General features: G+C 39.9%; 1 protein-coding gene across 40 annotated transcripts in view; it reads right to left on the bottom strand.

The window, feature by feature from the left end:
• TANC1 (tetratricopeptide repeat, ankyrin repeat and coiled-coil containing 1) overlaps positions 1 to 22,124 on the bottom strand; it is a 132,380-nt gene that overhangs the window by 53,768 nt on the left and 56,488 nt on the right. For 30 of the 40 annotated variants that reach the window (XM_075512284.1, XM_075512285.1, XM_075512277.1 and 27 more), the window contains one exon: positions 13,704 to 13,907. In XM_075512284.1, coding sequence (XP_075368399.1) covers positions 13,704 to 13,907 — 204 coding nt within the window. Of the gene's footprint in view, positions 1 to 12,868; positions 13,149 to 13,703; positions 13,908 to 22,124 lie in introns of those variants that run through there. The other 10 variants (XM_075512286.1, XM_075512279.1, XM_075512302.1 and 7 more) reach the window with 2 other exon arrangements.

Raw genomic sequence — 22,124 nt, 5'->3', positions numbered from 1 at the left:
ATTCATAATAATAATAATAAAACCAGAGTCTCAAAAGCAAGCATGCAGAGCTTGGCATATTTCATGAAGAACGTTTCTTGTGATACTCTACAGAATCCTGAACTTACAGTTACATGGTCACTTTTTTCTCTCTTTTTTTTTTTAAATCAAAGAACCTCAAAGCTGAATTCTGTCAAATTCAAATGGGAGAAGCTGAAATGCTGTAACTCAACTCAAATACTGTATTATACCTACACTCTTAAGTGCTAGATTACATTATATATCCTGGGAAAGAAGAAAACACAACCACAAAATGGCAGCAATATTTTATATTGGGAACTCTAAAAGTGAATGTTTTTCACCTCTGACCAATTCAATAAAAAAGGTGTAACACCAAACACACACCTCTAATGAACACTCCAAAGGGTTATGGAAGAGCCTGTGATGAATGCAGATGTAGTACTAAATATCAGAGAATCAGACCAGAAAGGAGTTAATAACTTTGTCTTTAAGCTATTCAAATTCTTTAACCCAGAACTGTTTGAGAAGATTCAGTCACTGGAACAGGCTCCCCAGGGAAGTGGTCACGGCACCAAGCCTGTCAGAGTTCAAGGAGTGTCCGGATGACGCTCTTAGTCATATGGTTTAGTTTTAGGTAGTCCTGCGAGGAGCAGGGAGTTGGACTTGATGATCCTGACGGGTCCCTTCCAACTCAAGATACTCAATGATTCTAAGAAGGCAGAGAAGGTTCTGGAACCTCATACTGAACAATAAAAAGGAGAAAAACCCTTGAATATAGGTGCTTACTAAGTGAGCCCCATTTGTCCCCATCTAACTAAAAGAAGCCAGAGTAGTACAAAAATATTCATGTAAGTGTAATTAAATAGCATTTAAGCACTACAAAAGGCATCTTCAACAGTTTGAAATACTGGCTGTCAGCAGAGGAAGGACTGTCTGTTAGGACTGTCGTGCTCTCTAGTGAAGCTCTTCCAGATCCTGCAATGAGAGGTTTCCCCACAAATCTTCCTTCCACCCTACCCATTCCAAACTGCCCTTACCGGAACCCAGGTCCCAGCCCAAGGCTCTCTGTCACAGCCGTACGTCCTCACATAATCTCAGTGCAACTCGATTCCCCAGCCAGGCTCAGTTTCTCTTACTTCCCTACTCCGCTCCTCTGCGGAAGCTCTTCTCCCCTTGCTTTCCTACAGTATCCCTCTCTTGCTTTCCCAGTACATTTCACTCTGCAGTTTAAGTTCAGTGGAAAAGACACCAAACTTTCTTACAGCAGGGTCTTGGTCTTCATGAGGAGCATCTAAATAGTACTAAAATTCTCAAGCACTAACAATTATCAACATTATGCTACACATGCCTTGTTTCCCAGATCCTTCACCTGCTCAAATGCATTAGTTTCCAAGGTACGTATTTTGTTTATAACCCAGAACTAAAAACCACTTCCAGAAGTCTTTTAAAAAAGCACTTACCAAATAGAAAGTCTAAGGCTACAGCAACTTCAAGTCATGCCAATCTTTGGCTTTCAAAAAACATTCCTTTTAAATCCTTTATTTAATCAAACTTATGATAGACTTGAAATCAAAACAAAATCCCCAGATCTCAGCTAAGTGTCTTCCCTGGTTAGACTGTTAAGTTTGCACTGACATGCTTTTAAGCAACTGAAGCTCTAGAATCAGGATGTGTTTCCAAGCTCCACCTTTCATCAGTAATAAGCCCATACGGGAAGCATGTGATGAATTCAAGTACTAATACATTTCTTGTATCTCTCAGTAATAAACTGACATGGCTACTTGATTTTTTTAATATTTTTTTAATTTTTTTTAACAAACCAAAAACAATCAATAAAACCATACACAGTACGCAAAAACAGTAAGCCTTTTAAGAAGCAGACCTACAACACTGCTGCAGAACATGGATTTTCTTATTATGAAACCACAATTTTCAAGTCATTTCACTTCCTGACTCTGCCTGTTGCAGAACTAGGGATTGGGTGATGGAAGGCCTTTTGCAAACAGTTTAACTTATGGTTAATGAGAAGTGAAACAGCAGCAGGCCAGGAAATGCCGCCATCCAGGATTCGAGTCCCAGTTACTTCTGTGTCCGCACTGTAACTGCCCAGTGCCTCCAAAGAAGGCCAGAGCTGAAGGCAGGAAGCGCCAAGAAAGCTGGAGGCATTTCCACATGAACCAAGGGCAGCTCACGATACACCTCTGGAGCAACAGCTAGCTATGCTACTGCATAAACACGTCCTCCATGTCCCGTCCCCTCCCCTAAACTGAACTGCACAGCTGAATGAACTCGGCCCTTCCTCCCCTCAGGATGCCTGGGATCAGCCCTGCTTCCCGAAGAAAGCAGCTGGGCTCCATCACCCCCTGCTGAGACAGTGCCTACTTTTCTCTGCCCTTGGGAGCCTGGTCACTGAAGGAAGACAGGACTTTCTACAGGGTCCTATAAAGGAACAGTACTGTGACGTTTACGTAGTGCGTCTGTAAAACAAGGAAAATATCCCACGAGCCCAAGTTTTATCACACTGTTTTGTGCACTCCAAGTATCATTGGTACAGATCACAAAATTGTGGGCATAGTTTTTAAACTTCCCTGACTTAATCATTATAATCACAGTATTAAACGGATACCTGGTTAGAGAATCGCTGACCCAGCACAAAACAAATGTTCACAGAATCACAGAATCACAGAATCATATAGGTTGGAAAAGACCTTTAAGATCATCGAGTCCAACCATAAACCTAACACTGCCAAAAACCACCACTACACCATGTCTCTAAGTACCTCATCCAAACGTCCTTTAAATACCTCCAGGGATGGCGACTCAACCACTTCCCTGGGCAGTCTGTTCCAATGCTTGATAACCCTCTCGGTGAAGAAAAATTTCCTAATATCCAGTCTAAACCTCCCCTGGCGCAACTTGAGGCCATTTCCTCTTGTACTATCACTTGTTACCTGGGAGAAGAGACCGACCCCCACCTCTCTACAACCTCCTTTCAGGTAGTTGTAGAGAGCGATGAGGTCTCCCCTCAGCCTCCTTTTCTCCAGGCTAAACAATCCCAGCTCCCTCAGCCGCTCCTCATAAGAATTCTGCTCCAGACCCTTCACCAGCTTCATTGCCCTTCTCTGGACACGCTCCAGCCCCTCAATGTCCCTCTTGTAGTGGGGGGCCCAAAACTGAACACAGTATTCGAGGTGTGGCCTCACCAGTGCCGAGTACAGGGGCACAATCACTTCCCTAGTCCTGCTGGCCACGCTATTTTTGATGCAGGCCAGGATGCCATTGGCCTTCTTGGCCGCCTGGGCACACTGCTGGCTCATATTCAGGCGGCTGTCAACCAACACCCCCAGGTCCTTCTCTGCCAGGCAGCTTTCCAGCCACTCTTCCCCAAGCCTGTAGCGTTGCATGGGGTTGCTGTGGCCCAAGTGCAGGACCTTGCACTTGGCCTTGTTAAACCTCATACAATTCACCCCAGCCCATCGATCCAGCCTGTCCAGGTCCCTCTGCAGAGCCTGCCTACCCTCCAGCAGATCAACACTCCCACACAACTTGGTGTCGTCTGCAAACTTACTGAGAGTGCACTCGATCCCTTCGTCCAGATCATTGATAAAGATGTTAAACAGAACTGGCCCCAACACCGAGCCCTGGGGAACACCGCTTGTGACCGGCCGCCAACCGGAGTAAACTCCATTCACCACCACTCTCTGGGCCCGGCCGTCCAGCCAGTTCTTTACCCAGCGAAGAGTACACCCGTCCAAGCCATGAGCAGCCAGTTTCCCCAGGAGAATGCCGTGGGAAACCGTGTCAAAGGCTTTACTGAAGTCTAGATAGACAACATCCACAGACTTCCCCTCATCCACTAGGCGGGTCACCTTATCATAGAAGGAGATCAGGTTGGTCAAGCAGGACCTGCCTTTCCTGAACCCATGCTGGCTGGGCCTGATCCCCTGGTTATTCTCTACATGGCGTGTGATAGCACTCAGGATGATCTGCTCCATCAGCTTCCCCGGCACCGAGGTCAGGCTAACAGGCCTGTAGTTCCCCGGGTCCTCCTTCCGGCCCTTCTTGAAGATGGGTGTCACATTCGCTAATCTCCAATCAGCAGGGACTTCCCCAGTTAGCCAGGACTGCTGGTAAATGATGGAAAGGGGCTTGGTGAGCACATCTGCCAGCTCCTTCAACACTCTCGGGTGGATCTCATCAGGCCCCATAGACTTGTGAGTGTCTAAGTGGTGCAGCAGGTCACTGACCATTTCCCCCTGGATCATGGGGGCTCCAGTCTGGTCCCCATCCCTATCTTCCAACTCCAGGGGCTGGGTACCCAGAGAACAGTCGGCCCTGCTATTAAAGACTGAGCCAAAGAAGGCATTAAGTACCTCAGCCTTTTCCTCATCCTTGGTCACTGTGTTTCCTCCCCCGTCTACTAGGGGCTGGAGATTCTCCTTAGCTCTCCTTTTGCTGCTAATGTATTTGAAGAAGTGTTTTTTGTTGTCTTTTATAGCAGCAGCCAGACTGAGCTCTAGCTCAGCTTTGGCCCTTCTAGTTTTCTCCCTGCACAGCCTCGCTACACCTTTGTAGTCCTCCTGAGTTGCCCGCCCCTTCTTCCAGAGGTCATAGACTCTCCTCTTTCTCCTCAGTTCGAGCCAGAGCTCTCTGGTCAGCCAGGCCGGTCTTCTTCCCCGCCGGCTCGTCTTTCGGCACCTGGGGACAGCCTCGTCTTGTGCCTTTAGGACTTCCTCCTTAAAGAATGTCCAGCCTTCCTGGACTCCTTTGCCCATAAGAGCTGCCTCCCAGGGGACTCTCTCGACCAGTCTCCTAAACAGGCCGAAGTCCGCCCTCCGGAAGTCTAAGGTGGCAGTTTTGCCGACCCCCCTCGCCGCTTCTCCACGTATCAAAAACTCTATCATTTCATGATCGCTCTGCCCAAGACAGCCTCCAACCATCACATCACTCACCAGTCCTTCTCTGTTGGTGAACAAGAGGTCGAGCGGGGCACCTTCCCTAGTTGGCTCGCTCACCAGCTGCGTCAGGAAGTTATCTGCCACACGCTCCAGGAACCTCCTGGACTGTTTCCTCTCTGCTGTATTGTATTTCCAGCAGACATCTGGCAGGTTGAAGTCCCCCACAAGAACAAGGGCTAGCGATCGTGAGGCTTCTCCCAGCTGCTTATAGAATAGTTCATCTGTCTCCTCATCCTGGTTGGGTGGTCTGTAACAGACTCCCACCACAATATCTGCCTTGTTGGCCTTCCCCCTGATTCTGACCCATAGACACTCCACCCTGTCATCACCATCATCGAGCTCTAAACTATCCAGACTCTCCCTGACGTATAGGGCTACCCCACCACCTCTCCTGCCTCGCCCATCCCTCCTGAAGAGTTTATAGCCATCCATCGCCGCACTCCAGTTGTGCGAGTCACCCCACCACGTTTCCGTGATGGCCACCATATCATAGTTTTCCTGATGTACATAGTTTCCTGATTTCCTGATGTTAATAAGTCCTATGTACTAACAGTGCCCACACAGTGACTTTACAGGCCTACGATATGGTCATTTTTACCAACAATCTTCATGAGTTTTGCCTGCTACAATCTTAAAGGAATCTTTAAAGAGCAATGTTTTTGATGGAAGAATTTAATATTCATAATGTAGCTTACTCACATTTCACATAAAACTCAAACTGATATTAAAAGGGTTTTTAAATTACAGTTTGTAGTCTTTCAATCCTTTAAGCTTGTACAATAACACATTAGATACCGTTTGACTGAGAAATCATGCATTTCTAAAAAGAAAGGAGTGAAAAAAAGATTTCAGATAAGTATTCTTTTATGTAGGAACTACAATACACGAATGAAGTGCCAGATTGAAAAGCTGACTTTACAAATATAACCTCATCAGTTGAAAGTTTTATATAACAAGCTCAGTTCTCTCATTTCCTAAGGAAACCAAGCTAAAAAAACAGAGAAAGGGCTTCAGTTATCAAGCTATTAAGCAAGACCCCTCCTTCCCACAAAAGTTCACAAACGTATCAAGTAGAAGCATAACTCTCATGACATGAAAGAGTTCCAGTCGATAAAAGGCTAGTGGTAAATTCCCAAAAAATTGTAAAAGTAATTTTGCACTATTTCTGAAGCCAACATATGTCAATCATGACCATGCCTCAGTGCCTATTCTTTTAGTATACGTGGACAGCTATAACTGCATCCATAGATCCACAGATGCTACTGAAGCATTTGACAAGCGATGCCTTCTGATTAGTTGTACAATGAGATTTCAAGAAAGCAATGAAGGATACAGCTAGCACCTTTCCTTAAGTTAAATATACAAAATATAACCAAAGGTAGAGTTTTCAAAACAAATGAGGTGAATGTCCCATTAAACAACAACAACAGAAATACATCCTCAATAACAACAAAAAACAGTTTTAACATAAAATAGCCTATAATGTATTGGAATCAGAGAAAAAATGACAAAAAAAAACCCAAAACAACAAACAACAAAATAGGCACAAACTGAGTTTCAGTCCTAGCGGATAACCACCTCAGCGTGCTGCTGCCTTGCTAAGTGCTACTTTGCCACTGCAGCCCTTCAGCTCTCACCTTCTTCCTCTCACACCAGTAACAAAAGGAGAAGTACTTACCTACCTCACTTGAAACTGCTTGCAGTATTTGGATAAAACAGAATTGCCTTGCCAGTTATCCTTACTATGGGATGTGTAAGTTGCACACTGCAAACAACTCCAGTAGGCTGGCTTCCCTACTCTCCTCCTCCTCATTGCTAGTATATAACTTAGGACTGCACTTCAAGCTTTCAACTTTTCCTCCTTTTTCTGGTCTGCAACTTCCCTCACTAACAAAGTAAACCCCATTCAGAAAGCACTAGAGAGAGACTGCAGGACTGATGCTAACTATACCACATCGCCCTTGATAAGGCAGTTTTCTTGTCTTCAATTTGGGTCTTCAAATAGCATCCTTCTACTTGGCTCAAAATTCAAGGGCATGCCAAAGTCCTCTGAGACATCCCACATTTTGTTTATTAAAAAACCACGGTATATTTAGGCTATGACACTTGCAGTCATACAAAGTGTCCCATCCTTCCTTTTGGCAACAGTCTCAGGTGCTACATTAAGTCTCTGAAAACTACACTGATTTCTTGCTCATTTTCATGAGTCCTTTAAGGCTGACAACTGCTTTTAAAGACAAGTCGCAACTCTCTCCATTTTGGCCTTAGGCTCCCCAGGGTAACAGCCTGCCCCATCACACGGCCACTGACCTGAAGAAGCGTGGCCTGCTACATCACAGGCCTACACACATTATGCCCCAGGTATGGTCTGGTTCTACAAGAGCGCTGAGGCATTTCATTATTGGACCTACCTGTTCTTTCAGATTTCCACCTAAAAGTGGAATATGGGAATACAGTTACAACCTAATTTCTTAGCTAAGAAATACTGGGGAGGGAATGTAAGTCATATATGAACATATGTTTGTATCTCTACCTAGGGACTATGAGATGATTACATTTTTTAAACTAAAAGGTAGCTTAGTTACCAATTATCACCAGAGGGTGCTCTTTCAACGCTATTTCATAACAAAAACAAGGGGCACTGGCCCTGGTGAAAGCAGCTAAAAACACATTCCTTTGAAACAAAAATCACATTCTTTAAGGAGACAATAGTCCAAATCTGTCATTTGTAAGCAGAAGTACAATTAGATGTATCAAAGTTGAACAACAAAAAGCAACCGTTCTGAAAGAACCAGAACAACATGTAGCAGGCATGTAAAACAGATCAGAATGGAAATACCTTCAGGATGTATTTTTAACACGCACACTCTAAGCTGTGAAGGAGACTCTTTATTGAATTTTCTTCCTCACAAACTAATGTGGAAGTGACTTACAGTACTTGCAAATCTGATACACAACATTGCACTAACTAGGAATGTCTATGGTAAATTTATTTTCATGCACTAATCTAGAACAGGACACATGAATTAATCCATGGATGAAAAAGGACCCATTTAAACGTGAACTGTATCTGCACAATGGAAGCTCTTTTCCAAAACTGTAAGATGGCTGAGTCAGGTCTGATAAGATACTGTCCCAGATGAACCTTTTATCAGCAGCAAACAGCAGAGAAGAATCTAAGTTAGGGAAAACACACTTCCCTGGTATATCTTTCCTGACTTGCGTCAAGTGGCTTATCGTTTCCTGAGTGGTCACTTTCTATTTAAGAGTTCTAGATGGATTTTCCTTCCAAGAATTTATCCCAGCCTTTCTTTAACAAATCTGCACCATCCACAAGTTAACTCAACATTGCATGAAACAGTAATCATACTGCCTCCTTTCCCCACCAATTGTCCTTCTTCCAGGCAGAAAAATACCAGCCAAATCTATTTAAATAATTTCTCCCTTCAGAGCCATTCCACACCTTTAGTCATTCCTGCAGCCCTTCTCTAGCTCTTTCCTAGCTCTATTGTAGATTTTTAAAGGTGGTATCACCAGAGCTACACCAGTATCTTCCGGAGGCAGACGAGCTACAGATTTATACAATTCCATAAGGATACCTTTTATTTGTTTATAATCTATTGCTTTCCTGGTAATTTTTAATGCTTTTTTGACTGCAGAAGAGCTTATTTTCCACAAGATTACTATAACTTGTGCACCTCCTTCCTAATCCTCTGAACTGGCTTTCCCTCCCATCAATGTTAAATGAATCTGTATCTGTACTGACACTGGGGATTGCCCCAACCCAGGTGCAGGACCTTGCACTTGGATAGCTTACTGCATGCAAGAGGAACTGCTTCCCAGTGTTCTCAAGATCGGTGCACAAAACCGAAGCCTTGGGTGAAACCAGTTCTCTTACTCAGTCTAGTCTCAACTATCAAGTATGCTGATTAATTTGTTTATTAATTAAAAGTTTTAATTAAAGTTTAATTTTAAAACTAACTAAAAGTTCTATTGGACATTTATGGAAGACTCTTCCAGCAGTCATCTTTGGCATTCACTGATGTCTTTAAAAGGAAAGCTGCTTCCTTTCTCTGTTCAAGCATGATGATATCAATAATTTAAGTCAGTAAACATTTACTTCAAGGGCAGCAGCAGTATCTTTCATTCACACCTTAAACTCCAACAACCAATTTTTTGGAACCTCCTTTATAAATCAGTATTTCCATTCTTTTAGTTGACCCTCCTAAATCAGAGTACAATCAACTATCACCCCTTTAAGAACATGAATATTGGTTTAGTTGCACACCTGTAAGATTACCAATCCAAGCAATGTTCATTCTAGCTTTATAGTAGAAGAAACTCAACTTACTGTGACAGTTTTTTGTTTACTGCTCCCCTTCCCAGAGCTGTCCTGCTGACAACTTTTTCCTTGTTTTGTTTGTTTCTGCTCTTTTATCCACCTCCTCCTCAATGAACTATTTCATTAAGGAAGCTTTTGACTCCAAATGAACTGGTCGCTTTAGTTCTGCCAATGATTTTAGGCTCCTTGGTAATTTAAGATATAGCTTCTCTCTTCCCTCCTTTTATAGTTAGACTTGAGGACTGAACTGGGGCCAGAAAACACTGTACCAGTACCAGAAACACTGGTACTCTTCCAAGCTCTTCCCACAAAGAAAAAGTTCCCCCACCTCCTATGCAAATAGTGAAAACACAATGTCATTCACAGTAGATTGTGCAGCTTTCCGTGTTCCAGTGAAGAAGTTCAGCTTGCTCTCCCATGTTTTGCCTGCCCATGTGTTATGAGGTTCTAGTGGATGACCTGCTTGTGGACGGATGGGCAAAAAAGCAGCTACGACTACGCATGCACTGCAGCAAAGATGCCTCTCTCAGCTGTGTACATTTGTCATCATGCCTGCCCACTGTGATAGGAACAATAAAATAGCTAACAGTGCCGAGGACTGATCAGTTCAGTCTCAAGCCTGAACCCCTACCTAGAGGGGTAGCGGACAAAAGAAAGGAAATGAAAAGTGGGATGCCAGAGATCGGGATAGCAGCTTCAAAGAGACATCAAAACCAAAAAGTCCTGCATTGGTCCAGAGGGTCCCCAGACCAGCAATTTCCGAATCTGTTCTGAACAGATACCTCTAACTTGCTGAACATTAAGGTATCTAAGCGCTTTTCTCAGTAAGATAAGTCCAAACCTGAGATGTGATAATTACATTACTCATGGAACAAATATGCTTATGATGGAACAAATTCCTCTTAGTCTCGAGGGACAGAACGAAAACACCACACTCCCCACAGTACCCCTGTGGCTAATCCATACCGGCAAAAGCATTCTGTTCTCTGAGTCACCTGGAATAGAAAACTACAAAGAGGTATACAACATTCACAGGGAAAATAATTTCAAGCATAACATCCTTTCCCTACCATCACATTTTTAATTAAAAAAAGAATTAGATAAACTCAAAAAAACCCTCAAGGAACCTAGAAGGTAAAATAACCCTCAAAATTAGCAAATGTTCACAGGAGTAAGAATACACCTGACAGGAAGGTGGAAAAGGTACTTTTCCATTATTTTGAATTATAAATTAAACAGTTGCTGTTTGGATTTATCCATTGCTTGAATGAATAATTTACAAACTGGTCTTACATTTTGGTTGTTGTTGTTGTTGCTGTTTTTCATATGGTACTACCGCTAAATGATACAGTAAAATACCAAAATTTATTAAGATGTTCAAAAGGTTTGCAGTACCTTTTGCTTAACAAGATATAGTCAAAGGATCTGCTTTCTTTCAAGTATCATCTATCTATGACTGTGCAACTTCCTAAAAAGATAGGAAGTTAAGTATAAAACATATTTCCATCATTAACTAAATCACTTTTGGTGGAACTAAAATGCAATCTGGTTATCCGTCATATAAAACTGTTGAAAAACCAGCAAGTGGATGAAGCTATTCTAGAAGAAAAAATTTTGCTCAAGTCCTACTCAAAATGCTGACACATTTTAAAGAAATGGCAATGGATAGAAATACTTGCTGCTCAGGTAGCAGTGAAGCCAAGCAAAGAGGTGAAATTAGAACAAAAAACAAAACCAAAAATACCCCTCTGAAGCCACAGATTAACACCCACTTGGAAATATCCAGAAAGGGCAATGACAGGAAAAGCCGTAAGAGCAACTTGTCAATTAATTTAAATTGAAGATTTTTCTTTTCTAGGCATCACCAACTAGAGTCTAATTCTATGAAAGAGTTTGAATGTCAATACCAGTAACACAAAAAATGTAAAACATTTTATAGTGCATTTCTTACTGCAGAATGCATTTTTCCACGCATTATTTTAAAATTATTTAACCAGGAAAAACTATTTTTAGTCACTGATCATATAAGCATAATTAAGTAGGTGTTTTTAAATAAACAAATACAGATGCAGGACTAGATAAATGTAAGTTAGAGTATAGACAAATTTGCTAGAAAAGTGGGAATGTACTGAGTATGAAGCTCTCAAATATAGATGTTTTCATGAACATTAGTGCAAATAACTACTGGTTAACTACAACTTCTATTTTTGAATTTATAACTGAAACACACTGTCAGGAAAATCTGACTGTTTTTAATTTACTAACCAAAATCTTTAACTAAAAGTACTCAGACTCAACAAAAAGTTATGGAAAACCCTTCATTAAAATTTGGGTAGCATTTAGTGAATATACCCTTTAATCATTACCACTGAGTATACATACAGTATATTGCTTCAGTCAGTAGATACTAAAAAGAATTTTATTTCAAGGAAATAAGTTATGCAAGGGTATCACCTTTATATATATATGACCATCAACATGCCTGAGTTATACAAACAGAACTACAGAACAGAAAAAGACAGAACAAATGATTACATGTCAAGGGACAATCTTTTCCTCTGCTCTATTACAGTTTCAAAGACTTTAAAAAATATTAATGATATTATTTACATTGAAAAATATATGTCTAAGTAGTTGCTTTGTCTTCACCTGTAAACTGAGAGGACTGAAATTGGAATTTTGTTCTACCACTGGTTAGATAACTTCATCACTACATCTTAACTTCAGAATACTGCTTGAACTTTCCATGCAATGCTTTCTTCTTTCACCTACCATATCCTGAAAAATCTTTCACTTGCTACTCGTAAGCTACTAAAACAGAGTTCTTTGAAACCAGTACATTAGGATACTCTCTCTTTTTATTACTCCTGCCCCAGATGCTAGACAGATAATTTATATTAAATCGCCCTCCATCAGCTATAGTTTGTTGAAAGTCAAAGGAATAGCACAGAATGTTCCCATCAGCATCCTATCACCTGGTTAGGTATTTGTACAAAATAATGATACTTGCCAATGCATTCACAGCACTTCATAATCTTAAGAAATCTTTTTCTTTGGCTATATATCACAGTGGAATGACTTTGAAGTCACTGTGAACACGGCTTTTCATTCAAAATTTATCAACTGTTACACATTTTCTGCAAGAGAAACAGTTAGCAGCCTATACTCTGCTTGTAAAAATGTGTGTCACTAAGCTAAACCATGGAGAGGGGAGGTTGCTAAGACATCATGTCAAATGTACGTAAAATGCAGTTAAGTTTTCCCAACAGTAACAAAACTAAGAGTTAGATCCTGACCTTCACTTAAGTCTTTGGCAAAAAGCCCATTTCCTTCTCCATTACGAGGATTTCGACCTATCTTTTAAAGTTGCTTAGCATGCAAATCACTTGTCGTAAGAGACAAAACAACAAACTACCATTCTGTGGCTCAAAATTTTTACATGAACTGTCAAAACCAACCCAAAATTATTTTAAAATGAAGTGAGATTATTATTTTTAAATTTTGACAGGAAAAAATAAATACTGATAGGTAACTTAAACCAAGAATACTTTTTACAAACTGTATTTACTATCCTGTGGCAATTCTTCGAGCAACATTTCTTCTTTAGTTTTATGTAAAATGGGTCATTAACCAAGACATTTCTTAGTGCGGACAAAACCCAACTTTCAACACTCGTTGTTCCTAGACCTTATATGCTTTACAACAAAGAACCTCAAAACTGTTGAGTGTCTCCACAAGTAATAGGAATATGGACAACTTCATTTGATGCTCAAGCTTTGACCTGAATGAACCCGAATGATGTTAGCGTGTTGGAATGATTTATATGTACAGAATGCTGATAAAAAGGGAACCAGATGGAGCACCTTATTTAGCAAGGCTCACACGTAAGTATGCAGTCATTACTAAGGACACGACTGCTGAAAATTAACACATTTCTTGTCACAACCTCAGCAGCAATTTAGCTGTTAATACATTTATGTATGTAGATACGAGTAAAATAAATGAACTGTAAAAGCCACAAACAACATTCACTCTTACACAGTCACTAACATATGCATACACAAAGGTTTCTGCAGCTGTCTTCTACCTAACTCATACACTACTCATAAATAATCAGTTTTAAACATATTCAGACATTTCAAATATAGGTATTTGCGATACCAATTCTTTGCCAATATTTTGCGATATTGGCAGGTATTTGCGATACCAATTCATATGAAATAATACATTCTATTTCATCACCAATTACCTTTTTTCCCCGGGAACATTGAAAAAGCATTCATTGTTCTTGTTTTTATTACAAAAGATTAACACGATTTTACTGTGTTACTTTTATAGAAAGTGTATCAAAAACAGAGTTAAAGTGCTATGAAGATTTTAGTTGCTCATCAGTTTCATTTTACCTGGAGACTTTTTGTTTGATCTTGACTGCATCAAATAGGACTGGCGTGGCAGCAGAGGTGAAGATGGCAGCGACATTGAGACTCCTTTAGCCAAGTTCATTCTGTAAGTATCCTCACAGGTTGGCTCATTGCCAATGGGAAAATCTGCACTGTGGCCAGATGTTGCTATAACCTGCAAGGCATTCTCCGGGCAGGAGTCACCTGCTAAAAATAAAATGTTGTCATCCGTTATGCTATATACCAAAATAAAAAGCACAGAGTTGCATTGAAATACAAAGTATTTAACACAGGGAAACATATTTGCCTGCAACAATTCAGCATGACTTGTCTTACTGTGCACCCTCCACTGCAGAATCCAGATAACCACTAGAAACATTTAAATACACAAGTAAGTGAGATTTTCTTTTACTGTAATAGAGACACCAAGGGAGAAGAAAAACCTCACTTTCAACAAAGTAAGTACTTTTCCAATTTCCTCCTTAGAAATAAAACCAAGTTTCCTAAAAGTATTTTTACAGATGAAAGGGTATTTTAGGATCACTGTGATAACCTGAAAGTCAAAACCATCTGAAAATAGCGTTTACTGAACTAGTTAGTTAAAGAAGGAATTTTGTTGGGTTACCCTTTACACTCAATCAAGAGGTGGATAACTAAAAGGTACACTCATAGATGGCCAGTCTAAGCTTTATTTTTCTGTTTTAAAACTGAGAGGTCCAGTTATGTGCAATTTGGCAGCAACAGTGATTTTTTTATCTAAGGAAAAAAAAGCTATTGGTTTACAACATACTACGTGGCACATCAAAACAGGGAAATACACTCAAAATAGAGAAATCTCTTGTTGGTGCAGGAAATGCAATTTCAGCTAAATCAAGAATGTATTTTCAAAACACAGAAAAATATATTGCTCATAGTAATGATTCAAAGACAGCAGAAATACATGTTGAAAGTGCTAGGTTTTTCCTAGTCAGATGACAGAAACAGAGCTGAAAAACAAAGGTTAACAACTAACTACAGCTTTTTTTAATATCCAAATCAGGGTATTGCTCAATAATCTACATGAACTACTGTTGGTATGACCAAAGATAAAAAATAGCAAAACAAAACTGATGCAAAGAGGAAAGAGAACGCCAGAACATTTTTAGACAAGTCCATGGACAACAAGCAGCATGGCTGAAGTACTGGAACCTAAAGTACAACTAGAAGAAAAGACAAACAAAGGAGAAGTTGTTTCTTTTCAAATCTGAATTCCTCATACCAGGTTTATTTTCTTACAGTAAGGAAACAATTCAGATAAATGTGGGTCTACAAGATCCACATTTCTTGTTCATTCTGTTAGTCAATTGTGCCTTCAATTTTTAACAGCTGTTTTCCTACCACATTCCACTACAGGCAGCATTAACAGCATACAATGAACTTCCACACTGTCAGAAGGAAAAAACAAACCTAATCCTTTGAGAAAAGTAAAAATATTCTTGTTAATTTAACTACCGCTCTCTTTTTTTAGAAGTATGCATGGAAGATAAGAAAACCAAACATGCCTGAATGTTTAAGTCTAATTCCCTATTTCCAAAGGTGCATGTATTTAAGATTATTTGGGTTTTTTTTCTAGCCAAACTTTTTTCCTCACAAGAACCACACAAGGGCTATGCATGATAAATGACCTTGAAGAATGCTATGCTAGATTCAAACTCTTCTTAACATTTTGTAACTGTAAAACTTACTCTCTTGTTCCTCTGAAACCAACTAAACTACCACCTTCCAAAAGCTCTCCTCTCTGTTCAAACAAAATTCATAGTAACGGGTAATGATTTTAAGAACTCCTCCAGTTTCATCAAGTCAAGATGGAAATTAAAAACTAAGTAACTGTAACTTTACAGTTGTCTTTGAAGTCCATTGCAACTATTATAGGAGTATAACTATTGGTTTAAAATCCTGGGAACTAGAAAAGCAGCTTCAATGTTTTAGCAAGCTAGCTGTAACACACTGTCCTTAAAAAAAAAAAGTACAGCCTAAGTATATATTTAAAATAAAAGGACTAAATATTTCAGACACTATAATCACATATACGAGATTTTTTTGAAACACCAAGTTATCTAAATTACTGAGTTCCCATTCACTTACAGTGGAAATCAAGAGGCTAAGGATTTTCTTTCTCTGTTCTTCTAGAAATTAAACTTTTGCAATAGCTGTTTTTAAACATGGATTTAAGCTTAGGTATATTATTATTTATTATTCAATACAGTACATGTGAGTTTGCTTCATAAATTGTTGAAGAACACACAGAGAAACTTGTTGTGATATTCCATTTTTTCCTTTAAACATAAGCAAAAAGCAAGGAAGTAGCAGGGTAATGCAGCTAACTACAATTAGAAAATACTGGCATTCTTGTTAGAGTTTTTTACTAGATACGTTGCCAAGGTTGTAATTTGGAATTTGTATAAGTATTCCATCTGGAATGTGGGAATGCAAGAGACAAGAAATAAATGCCAGAAAGAGACAAGAAATAAATGCCAGAAATAAATTCCCTCTAGTGAGGGAATGCAAGAGACAAGAGAACAACAAACAAAAATTACCTCCTCCCCCTTCAGGGTTAATAAATCCACCTACAATTCCCTAATTTCTATTTTCCCTTTTACTATGACACAATCAATCAGTGCTAAATTCATTGTCTTCTTCACAGACTTTTGAATTTTGAATTAATTTTTATTTATTCTTCTCTATTGTATATGAACCGTTACACCATGGAAGAGAGCTAGATGGGGCTAAATACACTGCTGGTATAACTCTAATCAATAAGTTTACATTATTTGATCATGGCAGTAACTTGAAAAATATTTTACAGTCCATATATATATACACCACTGTATCTTAGCAATTTTTATTACAGCAGTACTCCAATTTTTCTTATTATTGTATTTTTCTGACAGCACCACAAATACTGCAGGGAGAGGTACAAAGATAGGACTTCCATGACTCACATTCTAAGAGCAGGATGACTTAAAAAAAAAAAAAAAAAAATCCAAAATGCGTACCACAGAAATTCTCCTTTTCAATCACTTATTTTCCTAATTTTACAACACGCTTTTGCTTATTGTCACTCACATACCCATGCTGTTAAGATACAATAGCTCTTTAGAGTAAAAAATCACACCTTGAGAAAGCCCAACCATACTGGCTTCAACCTATGAGGACATCATATCCTCAGTGATGCTGGAACACGTTTAAACAGTAACGTATTCTCCTGAAGCAGAAAAAAGCATGTTATAAATGAAAAATGCTTAGGGTACTACGGAATAGCAGATAGCTATTAGACACACACCATTCCAAGAAAGCAGAAACTGCACAGTTGCTCCTCCGGACCTTTCTAAAAAACTGTTAACTAAATTCTGACACTAGCTAACAGACAAATCCCACATTTGTGACCTCAAAAAACGTAACAGGAATAGAAGGGAACCAACAGAACTCATACACCACAACCCTCCGAATACTGTCCCAGCCATAGGCACAAACCAGATCTTCTACCAAGAGAACAACTCCCCACAGACCCCCATGATCCAAGAAGAACTCTAATCGTAATAAATGGTAAATGGAAACCTGTGGCGTTTGAATGCTAAAAACTCACATGGACTCAAGGGGCTGTTCACAGAGAAGTAATCTGTTGATTAACTAAAGCTACTGAGTAACTAAAAGCTACTTTCAGTTGCAGAAGTCCCCAAGTCCATAAGCAGTCAGAGGCTGGTAACAGGGTAAGCAGGACAGCTGCTTGCTTTGTTTTCTCTCTTCCCTACGCACCTCCTCAGGGTTATTCTTCCCACCGGCTTTCTCCCTAACAGAAATAAACATACTCTCACCCCCAACAAGGGAGCAAGAGGTAAAAAAATGGGGTGCGGGGGCACAAAGAATAAGTGTGTAGGAGGGCGGAACTGGACAGCAGATTTGGAAATACACCCTGTCTCTAGCTGATGCTAGGATGAGGCTCACCTTTCTTCACCCCATATAATGGAGTCAGAGCAGGAGGAATAGCTGCTTCATGCAGAAGAGTGCGAGTCTTCATGCTAAGACTGCGAGACACCAAGTTCCCACAGAGCCAATCCAGTTCAACTGAATAGTAAAGCACTTGCCTCAGACATACACAATTTTATAATAGGCTCACAGTGAGAGTTACAGGATAAAACCAGAGGCAGATGACCTCTATCTCTTGGTCCTACAGGCTCTCTAAATGGACCTACAAAATGTATTACTCTTGCAGTACAGGGTGAAGGGAGGTTCTATATCCATACAAGTAATGTTACTTATGGCTGGCTATAGTTAAATTACACACATCATAACGTGGGATGGCAAGCTTCATTCTACATGCTTATACCAGCCTTTCCTAAGTCTCTGAATCTATCCTGTATATTTAATTTATCCTAATCCTGCATTTTCTGTTTTGTATAAATTGGGCTGATGACCACATCTACACATTTCATCCAGTTACAGCAAAATTCCCATAAGATACTTGGATCTATATATATATATGACAAGACAGACCCAAAATTAACAAGCTTCTGGGATCCACAAGGTAATACATTATGCTTTCCACAGAACAACTTGGTATTAGGGAAACAATACTAGAAAAATGCACGAGTAATAGCAGCCAAAATACAATTTGTTACAATGCCCAAATATAATCAGATGCCACACAATGATGTACACAAAAAACCAAAATTATTTGCTACTGTGCTGGTTTTGGCTGGGATAGAGTTAATTTTCTTTATGGTAGCTAGTATGGGGCTATGTTTTGGATTTGTGCTGAAAACAGTGTTGATAAGACAAAGATGTTTCAGTTGTTGCTAAGTGATGTTTACACTGGTCAAGGACTTTTCAGCTTCCCCTGCTCTGCCAGGAGCAGAAGAAGATGGGAGGGGACACAGCCAAGACAGTTGATCCAAACCGGCCAAAGGGCTATTCCATACCATATGGTGTCATGCTCAGCATATAAAGCTGGGGAGAAGGAGGAAGGGGGGGACATTCGGAGTGATGGCGTTCGTCTTCCCAAGTCACCCTTCCGCACGACGGAGCCCTGCTTTCCTGGAGATGGCTGAACACCTGCCTGCCCATGGGAAGGAGTGAAGGAATTCCTTCTTTTGCTTTCCTGTGCGTGCAACTTTTGCTTTCCCTATTAAACTGTCCTTATCTCAGCCCACGAGTTTTCTCACTTTTACCCTTCTGATTCTCTCCCCCACCCCTCCAGGGGGGAGTGAGCGAGCGGCTGTGGGGGGCTTAGTTGCTGGCTGGGGTTAAACCACGACAGTTACTAACTTACAAGGTTAGTAATTTCAAGTATTTTAGCTACCAGAACAATACTTTCAATTTACATTACATTTCTTGCTCTCTACCCCAATGTACAACAGACAAACATCAGTTCTAGAATAGGAGGAAGATGACCTCTCACAAGCTTTTTAATGATGTCAAACTAAAATATAATGAAAGGTCCTGTGAAATCCCACTTTCTTATTTTTAAAACCTCTGAGTTTTACATTTTCCACTGCCAAGCAGCCTCGGGACAAAAAAGTTTCATAAGCATCAATCAACACCAGAGTTCTTATTCAGTGGTCAAAGTAACCATGGAAACAACTTAATAGCTTTAAAAACCACACACAAAAAGCTTTGAAAATGGAAATCAAATCCCAGTTTAGTTGCACCTAGAGATGCAACTAAAAGCCATAATCTGATTAACAAACTATGGGGTTTTTTTTCCTTAAGGTACAGAAAGATACAAGGATGGCTGACTAAAGTAATGATTTTATAGAGCCTAATATCCTAAAAGAGAACTTGAACTTTAAGATTAAACTAATCTTTCTATTGAATAGAGAGGATAACTAAAATGAAAACCTTTACAGTATCTATGTCAGTATTAAACATAATAAAACACAACTAATTCTTCTTTCAATATAAGTTGCCTAGAAACCAGAAGAATGCTAACTACTTTACCAAAATACATGTAAACTGAAGTTTGGTGCAAATGTTGTAATACAGATTATTTTGACATGAAGGAATAGGACTGCAACCTTCGAAACAGTGAAAGCTAAAACAATGAAAATACAGACTCCTTAAGTCTGAATATTGACAGCAACTGCAGAACAGCCAATGTTCCACAGACTTCTCTCAATATGTATTTCTGATAGCTGATTTTGTCTTTCTCTCCCTTAACTTATCTACTAAAGTGAAACAAAAGACTCTCAACCCACTTAAAAAATATATCTGATATAAAATTGTGCTATAGCAGAAGAAATCTTAAATTCTGCAGTTCTGCTTAAGATGTTAAAAAAAAAAAAAAGATGTGTTAACACTACAGGATCCTATTGCTGAAAAAGGTTCCTTGCAAGCACCATGGGGTGAAGTGCACCGACAACACCTCCCAAACAAACGAGAACTTGACCATAACAGCCCAGCTCTGACCGGATTACTCTGGCATGAACTGGAAAGCAAAGAAGCAGCAAACAAACTTTGCTATGTAACAGTTGCAAACTTTGCACTTTTATAACACATTTGGGGCAGGAGACCAGAAGGTGGCAAAACCCTGGGTACCACTGCTAACTGTCCTTAGGAAGAGAGAATGTGAATAGGACTGGCGTAGGGCTATGTGTCTACCAAGGCCACTGCTGGCTTATGTCGACAGACCTCAGAGATCAATATGCAGTGAGGACAAGAAAGAAATCAGTATTCTCTGTAGAAGAGAACACAACCAGCATTAAACCTGGTGGCTGGCTCGGTCTCAACCTGCATGCAATTGTTCTGTCTGCAAACTGCCCTGACATTTCTTATTGGAATAGAGGAATCACTAAATTTGCCAGCCACTAGTGTATTGTTGTTGTTAAACACTGTGATGGTGGTACAGCAGTGGAAAAGGTTGCCCAGGGAGGCTGTAGAGTCTCCATCTCTGGAGACTCTCACAAGCCAACTGGACACAGTCCTGGGTAACTGCAGTGCTGCAATTCTGTGACAACCTCTGCATATCCAGCCATCACTGAAACTCTTGAAAAGCTCTGCGGAGAATCTTTACCAGGAAAAGCTGAAAAGATGAGCTTAAGAGGTATAATTCCTTTTCTATTTTACAGCAAGCATAATGGTCTGAGTTGAGATGGAATTAAATCACATTGACACAGGGACCATGCAAAAGATCGTAACAACAATAACTACTGCTGGGTTATTTTGTTAGCTGCTTTACATGAGGCTTCTGTTCACACCAAGCGCCCCATGATACCTCTGTGAAAACTGCTGAGTTTTGAAGAACAGGACAAGTAGCAGACTGTACCAATCTACACACACATGCAGCACTACGAAAAGAAAGACTGTCTCTGCAAACAGGAATATCCAACATTCAGATGTGCCTACAAGTTACAACTGACAGTATTATTAAACTTCATCCTGCTTCGTAGGATGTGTTTCATCCTAGCAAATGTTAAGAAAAGATGAGACTTTACAGACAAGTTTGGACAGAAATTATGAGTGGGAAAAAGAAATTAGTTGTACGGCATGAGGAAAGCCACAGAGCTGGAAAGCACTTTCCAGAATGAGGCATCACGATGTCTAAGTAATAAGAAACTGTTTAGGGATTACCAAAACCAGTGGTTTTGATGTTTTTAAAAAATAGTTTTCTTCTACGTTCCGTTCCCATCCTATTTTTCAACAAAATTGACAGGCAACTGTAGACAGAACTCCGTAGCATGGTTCAGTGACTGTGTATAAGGTGCTTTATTTTAATTGCAAAAAACTGATAATTGCCCTTTAAAGGATCTATGTCTTTCAAAATTAAAATGCTTACATGCGTGCGTGTACTTGTACATACACAGCCAGTCCAACTTAGTGAGAAGGCAATCTAGGAGGACAGAAGGAGGCAAGTGACCCACTCATTCCAGTTAGGACAAGGTAACCACTCACACTACTACCAACACTGAAGCTGAAGAAAAGCTTCAGTGAAGAAAAATTCACAGTAAGTGAAGTAGTTCATCAGCTAGCCTTCTGGGATAAGAAAACAGGGTTCTGTCATGTAAAATACATGCATTAGGGAAGATCAACATCTAATTCTTTTGCTCTTGAGACACCAGAAAAAGGGAGAAACTAGCCTGGAATGGGAAGAAAACTCATTACAGCCTGAGTAACAGAAGCAGTGAAGTGCATTGAGTGAGAAACAAACCAAGTAAAGATTAGAATAAAAGGTCCAAATGAACAATCTTTGCCAACTATGCTCGTACTTGACATTATTTGCTCACTTTCTGGCATTTATTTCTGAACTCTGGATTACTTTTTCAGTACACAAAATACTAATGTTCTCTTGTAGTGTTTACTTAAAAAAACAACCAATTTTTAAAGAAAACAGGGATAAATAGAGGTTATTAGGACCACTGAAGTAATTTCTATTTGTGTTTTAAAGGGAGG

Source organism: Mycteria americana, chromosome 9 (genome assembly GCF_035582795.1).
Source record: "Mycteria americana isolate JAX WOST 10 ecotype Jacksonville Zoo and Gardens chromosome 9, USCA_MyAme_1.0, whole genome shotgun sequence".
NCBI classification, from domain to species: domain Eukaryota; kingdom Metazoa; phylum Chordata; class Aves; order Ciconiiformes; family Ciconiidae; genus Mycteria; species Mycteria americana.
This window is presented reverse-complemented; position numbering and strand designations above follow the sequence as displayed.